Source organism: Corvus kubaryi, unplaced genomic scaffold (assembly GCF_017639235.1).
Source record: "Corvus kubaryi isolate FWS band 111438036 unplaced genomic scaffold, C.kubaryi_AGA036_p1.0 37285, whole genome shotgun sequence".
Classification (NCBI taxonomy): domain Eukaryota; kingdom Metazoa; phylum Chordata; class Aves; order Passeriformes; family Corvidae; genus Corvus; species Corvus kubaryi.
Genome location: NW_024581089.1, coordinates 2,591,528 through 2,607,550, shown reverse-complemented (window position 1 = coordinate 2,607,550; position 16,023 = coordinate 2,591,528). Strand labels below are relative to the sequence as shown.

General features: G+C 43.5%; 1 protein-coding gene across 3 annotated transcripts in view; it reads left to right on the top strand.

Annotated features, from left to right (window-relative positions):
* SLC6A11 (solute carrier family 6 member 11) overlaps nt 1–16,023 on the top strand; it is an 86,519-nt gene that overhangs the window by 40,886 nt on the left and 29,610 nt on the right. For all 3 annotated transcript variants that reach the window (XM_042026739.1, XM_042026742.1, XM_042026741.1), the window contains exon 7: nt 982–1,116. In XM_042026739.1, coding sequence (XP_041882673.1) covers nt 982–1,116 — 135 coding nt within the window. The remainder of the gene's footprint in view (nt 1–981; nt 1,117–16,023) is intronic.

Sequence of the window (16,023 nt, the reverse complement as noted above, 5' to 3'; positions counted from 1 at the left end):
TATCCCTTTCATTTATATAGGAAACAGATATTGGACTCCTGAGTTTAAAATGCATCTTTTTTGAGGGTGTATTTTTCACCAAATGATTTTTTTCCATTCTTGCAGCTTAATTAATTTTGGCTGGTGCAAGGGAGATGTAAGAATAACACCTCACATTCGGATGGTTAAACCTACTCTGCACAGGTGGAAACAGCCACAGGGAATTATAGAGAGTCAAATTTCAGGTGGTTATGACATAAATAAAATATTTCTAGTGCCATGGAATTTATCATTTAATCATTCTCTGAGTTTGAATAGCCCTGTGCTGCTCTCAGATGTGGGATTGTAAAACAGGACCAATTCTCCTCCATTTTTCCCTTGGAAAACGTGACTTCTTGCAGGTTTCCTGTTGCTCCTCATGCAGAGAACAAACTGATCTCTGAAAAAAACAAATAAGTGTGGCCACATATGTGAAAACACAAATTGCTGGGGTTCAGCGCCTCAGAAATTTTGCCTGAAGGTGCTTTGTATGATAAGGGTTCTCTATCAAATCCCAAGGAGATATGGACAGAATTTAACCTTTGGGCTTGATGGAATGTTTATTTCTGAAGCACAGACATGCAGGCAGAGCAGTCTGAAGAGAAACCAGTTTAGTAATTATGGGGTGACTGAGAATCCATTGCACATGCTGGTATAATATATAGAATTAATGACTTGTTATCATGAGTACCAGTGTTTGGAAATATTATATTTACAGAGGACTTACAGTCTTATATATACTTTATATATATATATATATTACATATTACTTACAGTCCCAATCTCTATAAAAAGTGCTGACCCCTCCCACAAAACCTGAAGAGTTTACAAGGGAATACGGCTGCAGGACAAAAACCCTGCACAAAGGTATCCAAAGCACTTTTCCTCCAGTGGATGTGAAAATGAGGTGGTTTTGCTGCAGCTGGAAGAAAATCCTTTTCTAATGTGTATTTCCTCCTGCAGGTCGTGTATGTAACAGCCACATTCCCCTACATCATGCTGATGATCCTCCTGATCCGGGGGGTGACGTTACCCGGCGCTTCCGAGGGGATCAAATTCTACCTTTATCCCGACATCTCCCGGCTCTCTGACCCACAGGTAGGACCATGGGCCGTGCCTTTATTTGCCTCTCTGACTGAGAAAAACTGCAAGAGCTTCTTGGTTTTGAAGTCTGAATACAAGTGACTGCTGGGGAGTTGTTCCTCGCTGGAGTTCTGGACTTGGGGATAGGGCTGTAAAGCGCGTTGGAACAGGTTATTTTTTTAATTGGAGAGTACTTTGGTTGATAAATGAGGATTTTCAGAAGCAGTTGCAGTTGGTGCTTCTGCCACTGAGGGACAAGAGCATTGCCAGCAGTTTAATGGGAAGAAATTTCACTGGGATTTAGCCGTTTTATGGTTCTTTGGTCATTCCAGATCTAAATCTCAGTCAGAATTAACAGAGAAATTGTTCATTCAGGGGATTGCTGTCTTCATAGCAGAGTATGCAACCAAAGAGGAACAAAGTGCTCAAACCAGGATCTCTGCCTGTTTTGTTGTTTCCAGAGTAGAGTAGAACATGGAAATAATGGATTAAGTTGTTTGGTTCTTTCTCAGTGACAGATGAGTGCCTTAAAACAGTTATTGGACATCATTTGTGTGATATTGAAGGGGGAAAACGACACAATCTCTGTAGCACCTGACAGGTTGCAGACAGCATGTTACTGATCTGCTTTGGCACTGTAAAAGACATTACACAGTGTTTCTCCTGAGGCTATTACATTATTAAATGGATCCTGAGAAGGAGACAGAAGGGAATTTGGGAATATTTGTCAAAATGATTTTTCTTAATCTGTTTACTGAAGATATGTCAGCGTAATTTTTTAAAATCTCCGCTTACTTTAAACATGTATTGTGTCACAAAAGACAATAGAGGGGCTCCTTCAGGTAATTGCCTTGAGGCATCAGAAATATCTGTGGTGTTTGCTTTAAACAAGTAGTATTTATACACGGAAAAGAAAACAGAAAAAAAGAGATTCATTTAAAAGAGTGAAAATTTTAGATGAAAATTTTAGATGAAAATTTGACCACGTTGTGTCTTTTGGACTTGGCAATGTTTGTGGTGTTGTGTGTCAGCATGGATGGGTGAAGGGAAAGGGCTGTGGAAGTGGTGTCAGTGCTGGCTGTGGAATTCCAGCTGCACCTTGCTCAGAGGTGGCCTCAGGTCACCCTGAAATTAGCCCTGGAACAGAGGGAAAGACAGGATTCTCTGGCACACTCCCAGATATTTGTTTGCACCTTACAACAGGCTCAGTGCGCAGTGGATCCAGCCTGGTTCCAGCTGAGCCCTGGGTGCCCAAACACTTTTAGCCGGGACAAGGAATTGTCTGTGGTGTGTTTATCTGAGCCCAGGGGTGGCACTGGTTTGTTCTGCGCAGTTTGAACTGGAGTTTCACCCCGGGGTGTGGGGCTGGCAGCTACAGGTGCCCCTTGCCTTCCCCAGCAGTGCTCAGGGTGCCCTGATCTTGTGCCACACGTTGGGCTCTGCTCCACCCGCAGCGACTGTGGGGAGTCATGGAATGGTTGGGGTTGGAAAGGACCCTACGGCCCATCCAGTGCCACCCCTGCTATGGGCAGGGACACCTTCTGCTATCCCAGGCTGCTCCAAGGCACGTCCAGCCTGGCCTTGGACACTTCCAGGGATGGGGCAGCCACAGCTGCTCTGGGCACCCTGTGCCAGGGCCTGCCCACCCTCACAGGGAACAATTGCTCACTAACATCCCATCTAACCCTGCCCTCTGTCAGTGTGAAGCCTTTCCCCCTTGTCCTGTCACTCCATCCCTTGTAAAAAGTCTCTCTCCATCTTTCCTGCTGGCCCCTTCAGGCACTGCAAGGCCACAATGGTCACCCCAAAGCTTCTCTTGGCCAGGCCAAACAATCCCAACTCTCCCAGCCTTTCCTCGTGGGAGAACTGAGCTCCTCGTACGAGCAGGGCTCAGTCCTGCTGCTTCAGCGCTGGTTCCTTCCCTTGTCCAGGGCTTTTCTAGAGGCTGCTAACAGGATTTTGCCCTGCGTTTGGATTTTCCACGTGCCACTGACACCCTTGCTTGTGTTTGTCACTGAAGGAGGGCACGCCAGCTTAAGGGACATTATTGCCAGCTTAAGGCACATTATTGCCAGCTCCCAGGAGGGTTTACATGCCTATTTACTATCCTGTTGCCACTTGTAAAGAAATATGTCGTTGCCATGACAATTTGCAAAGCCCACGGCGCTGGTGGGAGCAGCCTGGGAAGCACAAAGCGCTGGGGACACGTGGGGTGTGTCTGTCTGTCCCACACATGTGAGGCTGGAATGCCTTTTGGGAATGCTCAGTGGCTGCTTTGAGGTGCCAATTCCTTCTCAGGTTCAGGGAGACTTTCACTGCTGAGCTGTTGTTCTTCAGTTGTATTTTAAACACCTTTTAGTAGAAAGCAGATGGAATAAAATGTGCCATACCAGAGATGGTGAACACCAACGCAGGTGACTGAACCGGGGTATGAATGCTAAATTGCTTTTAAGAATTATTTTTGTGTTGAAAAATGCCATTCCAGCAAAACTGAGCTATGTCGTTGAGAATAATGAATTCAAAACTTGAAGAAAGCTTCCAGAGTAATGGGTGCAATCTCTAGTCACTTTTCAAGAAATAGAGGAAGCTTAGTTCTTCAGACTTAAAACCAGAATTTGGCACAACTAGTTTTTATTTTAAAAATAGCCTTTGGTTCAGCTTTAGTACAACTTTTAATGGTGATAAGATGGATGCATAGACATTCTCCATTTTATAGAAACGTAGAATTTAATGTTCAAACCTACAAATATTTGGATAAACCCACCCTCCCCTCCGACTTCACAAAACTCTTGTCAATTGGTTCTAGAGCTCTCTGCCAAGGAACACAGCTGAAACTACCTGGAGATTCGTGCTTCCAGTTCCCACCTTCACTCTTGTTTCTTTTGATTTACTCTGCAGTGCCAAAGCATAAATCATGTGTACCAGCAGAACTTGCTTTCCCCTTCAGTTGTGGGCCTGTTTCAATAATATTTCAGGGAGGGTGCTGGGTCTGCTTTAGGAGAGAGGTGTTTGAACCCCACAGCCAGCTCTGTTTACTGGGATTAAACAAATGAAGTTCCTCTTCAAGGCTCACTTTAGTTTGAAGTCCTCGACTCTTTTGTCTTTGTGCAATTTGCATTCCACGGTGGGTTTGAGCTTTGTGAGCAGCTATTCATCTCTGCAGCTCCTCTCAGCCTCCCAGGGCTGTGCTCTCCATTTAATTTTTATATTTTATCTTTCCAGCAGCCCCAATCCTCTCACTCTTAAAATGCCATCTTCTGTCCTGAGTGTGTGCAGAGCTCATACCAATCACTTTGTGCAGCAGCAGTGGAAGCTGGAACAGTCTGGAGCTCTATTTAAGCCTCAGAAGTGTTTTGCTTCATCAACAAAAAGGTCTCAATAATCTTCATGCTCAAATTGGCTTGAAATACATCCCTCTGCCCTAATCTGGGAGATACAGGTGCTGTTTATAGCTTAAATAACTCACACAGAAGCAGCGCTTCAGCAAGTTAATGGTATTGTTATGGGGTTTGTGTGCAAGCCTGACTCACAATATGGTTCTGGTTGTCCCTCGACAGATTTAAGGCACTCAGTATGTGATTGTACTTGTGTGTGCTGCTCACTGAGTCTTTCTGGGGAAAACATTTGGTGCTCTGGAAGGGGATTTTGCAAACATTTGTGCCTGGAAGGGGTGAAGTGCGTGAGGGAGTGGCCGATGTGGCAGTTTGGTGGGTCAGGAAGTAACATTATGGATATGACATGGCAAAACACACACATCAGTGTAACCCCTGCTGTAACAGTGGATTGTTAAAATGGGGAGGAAAATAAGAATAACACTCTCTTGTTTATTGGATGTTTGCATGCTAAAAATTGGCCAACTTGCTGGTTTTTTTAAATTATAAAAATATGAATTGTTTTGATGAACATATGCGCTAGAGCATCTATCAACACAAACAGAACTGCACACTCCTCCAAACAGCTGCTGCTTCCCAAAATCTTGGACAAATTTCCATTTCCATGTGGAAAGAATACAGGTTGTACCTTATCTCTGATAAACTCTCATGTGAATGTTGAGCATGAGGAATGATGCCAAATTAATCAGGCCCAGGAAAATCGGAGCCATCACGGCTAAATTGATTTTAGATTCCTCAGCTCTTTTATTTGCAGTGGGAAAACGTTCAAACTGCAATAAGATTTCTGATTTCTGCAATTCTTTGGTAGCTCAGCCATGAGAATTCTCTTTTAGGCAGCTGGGATGTGCAGGTGACAACTGGGAAAGGGCTTCCAGAGGACCTTTCCCATAAATTCCCTCAGCACTGAGGTTTGGTTGACTGGCTTGAAGCCCACTGGATCTTCCTTCTTGGAAATAAGCACCAAAGCATGAGTGCACAGCAATGAGCATCAGCTTAACCTGAAAACCCACTTACTCTGGAGAGACTTTATACTACAAAGATCCCCCTCTTCCTCACATTGCCCTCTGGATCAAAAAATGCTTTTTCCTGCATGGCATTTGGGCTCTTTTCACGTGTGGTTGTACAGAAAAAGAGCATTTTAGTACATCTCTTTTGGAGCAAAACACCTTTTTTTTCTGGTAAAAAATCACTCTCAAATAAATGCACATCATTTTTTTCCCCTGAAAATTGCGATTTTTCATGGCTTACTCCTTAATTTTTGTATTAGCACGAGTTTATTGTGGTGGTTTTTCCTTCCTTAACATGATTTTACTCTGTTTCAGCATATACATAACAATATAATTTAAAAAAAAGATGCTACTCATGAAAACTGCAACCAATTGCTTTCTAATTAATCTAATTATAATATATATATTTTGAGAGGCATTTGGGAATACTGGCCTGGTGTGGAGGTGATATTTCCTTAAATCCTGATCTGAAAACCCAAACTGCAAAAGCTTTTGAGAATTTCTCTTCCCTCACCATTTTATTCCCAAAGTTTAGGGATGCTGAGTTGCTTTAGGAAGAAGAAATAATGCAGATTGATTCAGTTTTAGGATTTTCAGCCTTGGAATCCACAATCCTGTCGCCACCTCGAGGCCAGTGAAGCCTTTTTCCAAGGCAGAGGAAAATCCTCTTCTCTGCCTCTGAAAGTGGAGCAAACTGCTGCATTCAAACATAAATGTTGGGGCTCTGCTTTCCTTAAAAAAAAAGGTTGTAAAAGAAATGGTGATTTCCTCTTTGGGTGCTTTCATGCTCAGAAAATTCGGGTTGCTGAGCAGTGGATTTTAGACCTGTCCTGCATCTAAGCCTAGTGATCCTTACAATAGAAACGTCGGACTTTTCAGATGTGGGCAATGAAATGATCTCTGGTTGCTGGGGAATTTTGGTGTGCTTTTATTTTTTTGAAATGTGACAGGTAGCAATCTTAGAGGTCTTTCCCAACATTAATGACTCCATGATTCCCTAAGTGAGAAACTTGCAGTGTAATGAGAAACTGCTCCCTAGGATATGTTCAATGCAGGCTGGTGAGTTTTTAAGGATAGTACATGAAAAAATGGTTCAGAGACAGGTCAAAAATCCTGAATTTTACCAGAATTTTAACAAATAAGTCAGTAAACCCTTCAGTGATTTACTGCATTTTTGACTTTTATAAGAGTTTGGGCAGCGATTTTAAAAAAACCCAAAAATTTAATTGGGAAAAAATAGTGAGAGGAGGAAGAGGTCCAGCTCCTGTGACACCCGTGCAGTTCTGCTAAGGGTATGGAATTTACTCTTCTTTTTCCTCCCACTTTCTTCCCATTCTCTGGATTGTTTCCCTCATCAGGTACTCACTGTCTGAACCAGGTGTGAGCTGCAGTGAATTAAAGCAAGAGTGAAAGTCAGAAATCCATGCAAAGGCTGCAGGGTTGGAAATCCTCAGCTGAATTTATTACCTGTATAACAACAACTCCCCCTTTACATGGACCTTTGAACAAGCAGGAAACTAAATTTCAAACTGTTCTTTCAGTGAAAGGAATCCCCTACCCAAACTTTTCAAATTTAAACTGGGTAAAGAATTCATTCTTCTCCGAGTCTGCTGTTTGCACCATCATTACAAATTACTGAGGTTTGAAATTGCAAGGCAAGTCCAGGATACAGCCCAGTGAGATGCTTAGAGATATTTTTCCTACAATGCAGTTTATCACCTCCTCAATGAGGAATTATTTAATTTAATATATCCTGCAGATTCTGCATTACAGATTGTTTATATGACTTTAAAGAGTAGGGAGAGCAACTAATCCCAAATGCAGTGAAAGGTGTTTAACAAGGCCAGAAATCACTCCTGGGATGGATTTCCCATTTTCCTCAAATCAACCCTGAAGGGCAAACCTGGGAACACATTGCATCTTCCCTTCTCCCAGGCAGCTGCATCCCATTCTCTGGCAGAATCTGGTTGGGAACACACATTCCAAAAGGATGGGATGGAGACATCCAGGGGCTTCCCCTGTGACAAAAAACAGCTCTCTGGGGTGCCTGGAGCAGCTCAGTGTTTGCTCACCACATCAGTTTTTATATTGTATGGATATTTGGGGTATATTTAAGTATATTTAAGTGCAAAAGTTTTGTGTATATTCAAGTGGAAAGGTTTGGGGTAAATGTAAGTATTCTGTGGGAAAGGCTTGATCTAAATTCCCTACACAAACTTTTGGGGTGTGTGAGTGAACAGAACTCATGGCTCACCAGACAAATCTGATTTATTCAACAGCATGAAGCTGTGGCTGTTAATTTGGTGTAGCAAATGTGCTTTCTGAAGTCCAGTGATTGCTCTGGGGTGTTATTTCACGCCCTGAACAAATACTTTGCCTCCTTCTCCCCATGGTTTCTCCCTGTGTTTCTTGCCCTTGCTGCACAAGCTGAGCAGGCAGCAGCAGGTTTGGGCAGTGAGAGGAGACTTGTTGAAAGAATGGGCTCATTTTGGAATTTCTCTGGGATTTCTGGGCCACGTGGGATCTGTCCCTACAACCCTTTAGCAACCCTGCCAGCGGAGAGGCATCATCTGAGTTTCAGAGGAGCTTTAATTGCTCTTTAATATCAGATTTTATGGCTGGTGCAATGTGCCACTGGAGGGAGACAGGATCCACACATTAACTCGGAGTATGGGCATGACAGCCAGAGATCTCCCACTGTTTTCATGATGGAACCTGAAAAGAAATGCAAGAGAAACTTGAAGAGGCTTTTTTTTTTTTTTTTTTTTTTGGCCTAAGTTGGAACATTTAAAGGACTACAAATAATATCAATGGCTTGACCCTGTCAGCTGCTTTAGAAGCCCAGGCTGCTAGCAGAGAAAAGCTGTTGTTAAAAATGCATGTTTCAGATTAAATTAGGAATTAGTGAAATAAAAAGCTAAGTGACAGATGGATATTAATGAGGAAATAATAATAAGGAAGCTTGCACACAGTGGGGGGAGTCAAAAGTGAAGCAAATAAACATTCCGTGCTATTTTTGTGACACAAGTGGGTTTATGTTGCCACATGAATAGAGACACTGGAAAATATGAAGGTATTTTAAGAACTGCTAGTAGGATTCTTCTTAATCCCATTATTCCAGAGGAATGTGAGAAAAAAGCAAAAGATGAGGTTACTACACTGGTGGAATGACGTGCTGCTCGCAGGAAATCTGGAATTTGCTGTTTAAAAAGTTGAGTGCTCCTAAAGATTATTCTTTCAAGACCTGTTAAAAAAAAAAAAAAAAAAGCTTTCTAATCCCCCTGGAGTTTCTGAGACTCTTTTTATTTCTGCCCTAGAACTGGGGTAACAGCTGAATTCTCAAAATAACCCAACAGGAAAAAGGCTGAGCAAAAATGTAGAGTGTGCACCCTGCAGACCTGCCCTGGGAGACGTGCCTGGCTCTGGAGTTTGGTGTGAGGCTGGAAAGGTGCTTCCCTCAGGATCTACAACCTTGCTTTTGGTATCCCCTAAAATGTGTATGACAACTGTGCTTATATATGGGATTTACTGCACTGTTGCCTCTGCCTTCCCTACGGACAAAGCAGCTCCGCTGTGCTGGTGTGGGGTTGGGTTAGGTTGTTGAATTATTTGTTGGATTATGGTCCTACAATTTCAGTTCTTTACCTACCATTACACCACCGTTTCTCCCTTCTGCTTGATAAAACACACACAGATATATTCACACTGATGTTGCATCACCAAAACTGCCCATGAAATAAATGACAGGATGAGAAATCAGCATGTTTTCCTGATTTCAGCTTTGGCTGTGGTGCATCATGTGACTGTTCATATCTTTTCCTCTGAAATGAGTCTTTAAAGAGAGAAATTTCCACGTGTCAACATTAAATTCCAGAAAACTTTGTAGTACAGGAATTCCTGCAGAGGTCATGGATATGTTAAGGAAAATCTTCCTTAGCTGTGGGCACAGTCTCAGTTTCCACACACAGACGGATTTGCCCGTGTGGATGTTTATAGGCTTTAAAAACTGAGGCTCAACAAACTCAGCTTTCCTCAGAATTTTCCCCGGAATCCTGGCTGCAGGAACAGCTTTTGATGCCACGGGGGAAGAGAGGCAATAAAATGGGCTTTGTCCCACCAGGGCCAACCCCACACTGCTGCTGCAATTTGGGTTTGTAAATAAGGAAAAGGGAAGGAAATGTTCGGGTGTCACAAGCAAAGAGGGAATGAAATGCACTGAGAAAAGGTGTTACAAACCTGGCAGGAAGTCTGCAGAGGTTGGTGTCGTTTGGGTAAGGGTTCACTGATTTCTCACTTGTTTGGGGTCAATTCCAGAGAACACTGGAATAAAAAAGTGCAGCTGACCTCCAAAAGAGTGGGAGGTGGGATCTGGTTCTTGGTGATTCTGCACTCAAGTTCTGTTTGCACACTGATATTTTAGCAGAACAAACAGAAAGCATTTCACACAGACCAGAGCTTAAAATGCTTAAAATAAAAATACTTCTTAAATTTTTAATTACTATTACATTTGGAGACAATATCTTGTTTAGGAGCTAAAAATCAAATGCTTCATTTAAAAAAATGGAGAAACAACATTTGGCTTGTCAAAATAACCTTTCAGTTTCTGGCTAAATGCTTTTCTGTTTCACACAAATTTGCAAATAAAATTAAATTGAAGCTTCATTCTGCTGCAAAATTAAACATTTGATCAATGTCAGTACTTTCAGTAGCCCCAGATGTCAAGAAACAAGGTCCTGAACACAGTTTCTAAATGACATTTTATTATCCTAGCACTTTTTTTGTCTTGATCTCAGATTTACTTTACATTTTTGCCAGCTCTAAATGCAAGATTTTCCACTGCCCAGCTCTCTTGAAAAAGGCCCAGGCTCACAGCAGAATTCCAGTGAATGTTGAGTGACTTGTTTACTAAAATTCTCCAGCTGGGTGTACAGCTCCTGCCACTCTAAAAACAACTTGGGCTTTTCAAATGCTCTAAATCCCTCTGTGTAAAATAATAAAACAACATGGGGACTCTGGGGGATGCTGACAAAAAGCTCCAAGGAAAGCTGGTACTTTCCCAGCCCGTGGGCCTCCGGGGATTTGTTTATCCAGCCATGAAGGTGAGCAGACCAGAGGTGGGAAATGATGGCAGAGCTGAAAAGTGTACAGGTGGGAAGCAGCCCTCAGTGAGTTTCTATCTTATGAGGGCAGAAAACGTGGCAGAGGAGAAGGGATTACAAATTAAAATGATCTGTTTGGTAATTTGATCTTCACAACAAAGTGGGCGAGGTGGTCCAGGGTCATCAAATTGAGCAGGGCTTGTTCTTCCAGCGTGGGGAGGGAAACTTGTCTTGGAAGTGTGGGTGGGTTCCCCACTATTTCATCAGTCCTAGAAATTCCTCTTTGCCCTGACCCTGGGGAGCATTTGGAATGCCCAAGAGCCAGAGCTGAGACACCTCAGCTTGGGTGAATCAGGCAGAAATTAAATAACACAGGGCTTAATTTACTTTCTTGTGCATTTGGACACTGACCAGCCGATGGTTTTCAGTACAGGCATATCACTGCTAAATGTATTTTTGTATTTCTATAACTCCCCTTACCTGCAGAATTTAAAGTAGTTTAGTTTTTAAGTAGTTTAGGTGGTTTTTGTGGTTTTTTTAAAAATTTTATGTTCTCGCCTAAATTTTTACTTTAGTTCCTACAAGTAAAAGTAAGAGATGAGTGTATATTTCCAAAATACAGAGTTGAAGAATGCAACACTAAGTGAGCTTTCAGCAAGTGAGAAAGGGAAAGAAATAAACCAAACCACAGCCCCTTTCTGTCTTTTCTCCATCTTGTGTGGGGAGTGCTGTAGGTTGGAGGGATCAGACAGAAACCAAAGGTCCTTCACGTGGAGGCAGAACATGCAAGGAGTGATTCTGAGGGACAGACATGACCCCAAGGATGTTTTTGGGTTGGAACCACTCCTAAATCAGCTCTTTGATCACTTCAGATAAGCCTTTAAAACAAGCCCAGGACATCAGTAGTGCTTTGTTTGTTTTCCTAATTAACTTCTCCCAGACAAATCTGTCACAGGGAAAAGAACACCAGCTTGTGCCTGAAGGTCTAAACCAAATCTGCATTATTACTTTGTCTTCCTCCATCCCTCCTCGTATTTGTTTGTAAAAGCTCATTCTGATTTTTCTGTCAGTAGCTCCTTACCCAGGAATGCGAGATTCCCTAAACTTGTAACTGAGAACAACCACAAATCCCAAATGCCCCTTTAGAAAAAAAAAAAAAAAAAAATTCTTAAAATCTGGGATTGATTGGACAAATTGTTGCTCTGAGCTTGCTGGAGTGATCTCGGAGATTCTTGGCACGTAATCCTGGGTGGGTGCCAAGCTCTTGGGTGGGTTCCAAGCAAATTCCAGCCAGCATTCACCAGCAATTAACTCTGAGGCAGAGGCAGCTGGGCCACCCCGAGTTATCATCTCTGCAGTGCTGCCCTGGCAGTCGCAGAGCTGCGGCTGCGCTCACTCAGCCACAGAATCCCCGTTGTGCCACCCCGAATTCCTTCCTGGCACTTGTGGTCCCACACCCTCGAAGGCTGTGCTTGTGGGATTCCTACCATAAGAGCTGGGAGTGTGGGGAGAGATGAATTTAAGGCTAATTGAATTATTCTACAATTCTATACAATGCCAAAATTAATGAGTGTTGATTAATGAGTGTTGCTTGCTCAGTACTTTATCGTTGTTGGAATTCGGGGATGCGGCTATGGAAAAAAATGAAATAAGAGTTAGTGTTTGTGGATATGGAGTCTTTGAGGCTGCAGTAAATAAATGTATAAGGTTTTGTGACCTACATTTCAGAGGAGGTCACTGCAATGAAGTCTGAACCAATTCACTGCTTGTGCTGCCACAGAACTGATCTGCTGAGGGTTTAGTGGTGAGGTGGCCTTGGTGGATTCCTGCCTTTGCTCCCCAGAATTGTTCTGACTGAAGGAGATGAGTAATGCTGGAACTCATTTGGGTTTGCCATGCTCAGAGGGGACACATCCATCCACCCTTAAGTGGTGCCTGCAGACATTTATTGCTTTTCCAGCTCTGGCTGCTCCTTGGGGATGTCCTTGACCTATGGTGACCCCTAACCAGGGCATGTGGCAGGGGTAGGAGAGGTGCTGGGATTCCCAGGCTTCCTGTGGGGACAGTGGGAAGAGAAGGCCACCTTTGGGGAGCATTCCCATGGCACTGTGCTCCAGCCATTTGAATTGGGCTGCATTTTAACTGCCTAAATGAAAATTGGAATTTGTTGCCGTAACCTTTCCGCTATCGTCTGGTTTTGCAACAATAAAAAGAGGACAGTGGGTGACCTCGGCACTGACTGAACGTGTTCCTGCTATGTATTTATAGCTAAATAGGTATCCCTTGTAGCTGAAGTGAAAAAATGGCTTTGTTTCCGTCTCGTGATAGTAATTTGAATCCTTTCTGTCCTATTAAATCGTGTTAAACAGAAAATGACGGTTCTCAAACGAAAAAGGATGTTTTAATAAAGTGGTTCATGCTCTAGGTTAACTTTATGGATTTTCATCGTTTCCTGGGCCAGTTTTTGCTGAGTTAGGATGGGATTGTCCACATCTGGAGCTTTGAGGAAGGCTGAGTGACTGAAATGGGATTAAATTAGGATAAATCTTTTCCTGTCCATCCTCTCGGATTGTTGACCCGTAGTGTCAGTACCAATATTTGAAGAATACGTTGCCCCAGATTTCATTTCTCTGTTTTGAGCTTACTTTAGAAAAGATAATTAGCTTTTAATTGTGTCTTTAGTATTTATCCTGCCTAAGCTCTCAGTTTTTATTATGCTTGTGAAGGGCAATATTCAGACTATTCTGTGGGCAGCATGAAATCAATGCTGCCTTCAATTAAACATTTCTTTGTGCAGCAGAATGTGGGGTCAGAAGTTGTCACTTGGCCTTTTAATGGGTTTATTAAATACTGAGGGACTTTCTAGGGACATTTCTGTTAAATTAAAAACATTTTCCCTTTTTCCTTTTGGTCTTTAGGCAATAAATTGGGTTTTTTAAATAAATCAAAACTAATAGAGTTACTTAGTGGATAATAACCGGAAGCTGGGCCATGGTTTTGGTGCTATTGTAGAAAATTGAGTATTTGGAGTGGCAGCTCAGAGATTTGTATTCATTTGTGACGTTCATTAAATAGCAGTGTAGGGCACTACACACCCAAAAATCACTGGTGAGGTTTTTGTGTGAGAAGGCAAAAAAAGATAAAGAAAAAAAGCTTTTACACACTGTCAAACCTGGAAACAGAGCACAGCCCTCCTGATTCCTCAGCCAAGGCACCATTCCCTGTTTGGGTGGCACTCAGCCAGGAACTCAGGAGGTCCTCCTGGAACCCTGCCTTGGCTTTGGCAAAAGTCTATAAAAATGGAGATGTAGTGGGTTTAGAAAAATACAAAAGAATGTGCTTTTTCACACAATGAATGACTAAATGGTGGAACTCGCTGCTAGGGGATGTGGGAGGCTGAAAGTATCAATTAATTCCATTAATTACGGATGGGCCAATTGCAAACTGTTAAACACAAGAGTCCAGATTTAACTTGGGGTTCTGGCTGGTTTCTTCAAGGCATCAGTCCAGCTTTCACGGGGAGGTTCCCTGCCCTGGAGTGTCCATCCTGCAGGGCAGTCTCTGTGTCCCTGCTGTAAAACAAGGTGAAGCAAATGGCAGCAGGTCAGAAAATTCTTGTTTGAATAGAGCCCCTCAAAGCAGGTTCAACCAGAACAGGTTGTTGAGGGCCATGGGATCACTTAGACTGGAAAAGTCCTTTAAGATCATCGAGTCCAACCATAAACCCACTGCCACTCCCCTAAAGTCCATATCCAGTCAGGTTCTGAGCTCTCCAAGGGTGGTGACTCCACAATTTCTCTGTGGGCAACCTGTTCCAGGGTTTGACCACTCTCTCTGTAAGTTTTTTCTTCAGTTTAAGTGGGATTTGCTGAGTTTCAGTTTGTGCCTCTTGTCCTTCTATCAGCACCTCTGAGGAGACACTGATTCCCTGTCCTTTACTCCCTCCCACCAGGTATTCATTTATACACATTCATTTATACACATTTATTTATACACAAGAATCCTGAGTCTTCTCTCCTCTAACCTGAGCAGTCCCAACTCTCAACCTCTGCTTTCATGTTAGATGCAGCAGTCCCTCAACCTGGAGCCTTCACTGGGCTCCAGTAAGTCCCTTTTACTCATGAACTGGGATCCCAGCACTGAATTTGTGGTGTTTGGCAAAGGATCACCCACCTCCCTCAGGGTGCTGGGAATACTCTTCCTCATCCTCAGCCCGGGATGCTGCTGGACTTTGCTCCAGGCACACTGTTGGCTCGTGGTCAGCTTGTCCCCTAGGGCCTTCCAAGAGGTTGTTCCCTAGAGATTTATCCAGCAGTGACTTTCTTAAACCACAATTGCTGAAGTTTCTAAAGAGCTTTTAGTGACAGATTTTTCCAAAGTGTTTCTGAATATAAAACCAGGCTTCCTTCACCTTCAACCACGTGGTTGCTGACCGCTTAAAAAACCCCTTCAGAACAATAATCTCTCTTGGAGGGAGTTTATCTTTTTTTGTTTGCAGTTTCTAAGCTTTACCAGCAGCTTCTGTGCTGTTTCCAATTCCAAGTTTAGAAGGCACAGAAGGAGCAGGCTGTGGAGAGAGAGGGAGAGGAGTTCTGCACTGGTAGCGCTATAGAAACTCCATTGGTTTCTCAATTTTCGGAACGCAGCTGCCAGTGGCACCGTTCCAGCAGCTGGGCCAGACTCCAGCATGGAGGTGCCCACCCGGGGCACTGTGCCAGGGTAGCTGAGAAGGGGAAATCTGTTCTTTTCCTCCGGGCAGAGCCACACTGCCGACTCCAGCTCCGTTCGCCTTCGGGCTGGGATTGCTTTTGGCAGAGGCTGGAGCTGGGAGCTGTGCTCTGGGACTGCTCCCCTGCTCTCCATGGAGGCAGGAGACAGAGATCCCCTCACCAGCACCTGCTGACTGCAGGCTCTGACAACAGAAGGTGTGTGAGCAGAAACTGCGGGCAGGAAAAACAGAACTCAGCCTCAGTGCCATCTTCCCCAGCAGGGAGGAAGGGAAGGATCTGCTCTGATCTGAGGGAGTGGGAATGAAATGTTTGGTGCACTGGCTGCCCCAAACAGCCTCTAATGCTGGAGCTGCTGCTGCAGGAAATGCGAGAACAAACAAATTTAAAAAATATATAAACATGAAGGACACCTTTTAGAGGAGCTGTTTCCACTGGGGCTGGCGTTGCCCTGGATTGGTCACATCCTCATCCAAGGAATAAAGAGGAGTTGTCAGAGCTCACTGCAGGATGCAACCCGGGGAAAAAACTGTATTATAGGTATGCAAAACCAAATCACTCCCAGATATCCCTTGACAAAACTCTGCAGGGTTTTTATCAGGAGTTAATGCAGTGTTTGTTGCATACCCGAGGCACAATTAACGCCTCGGTCACCTAAGGTCATGCAGGGATCTTGGCAGGGAGCTTCTCTGTCTTT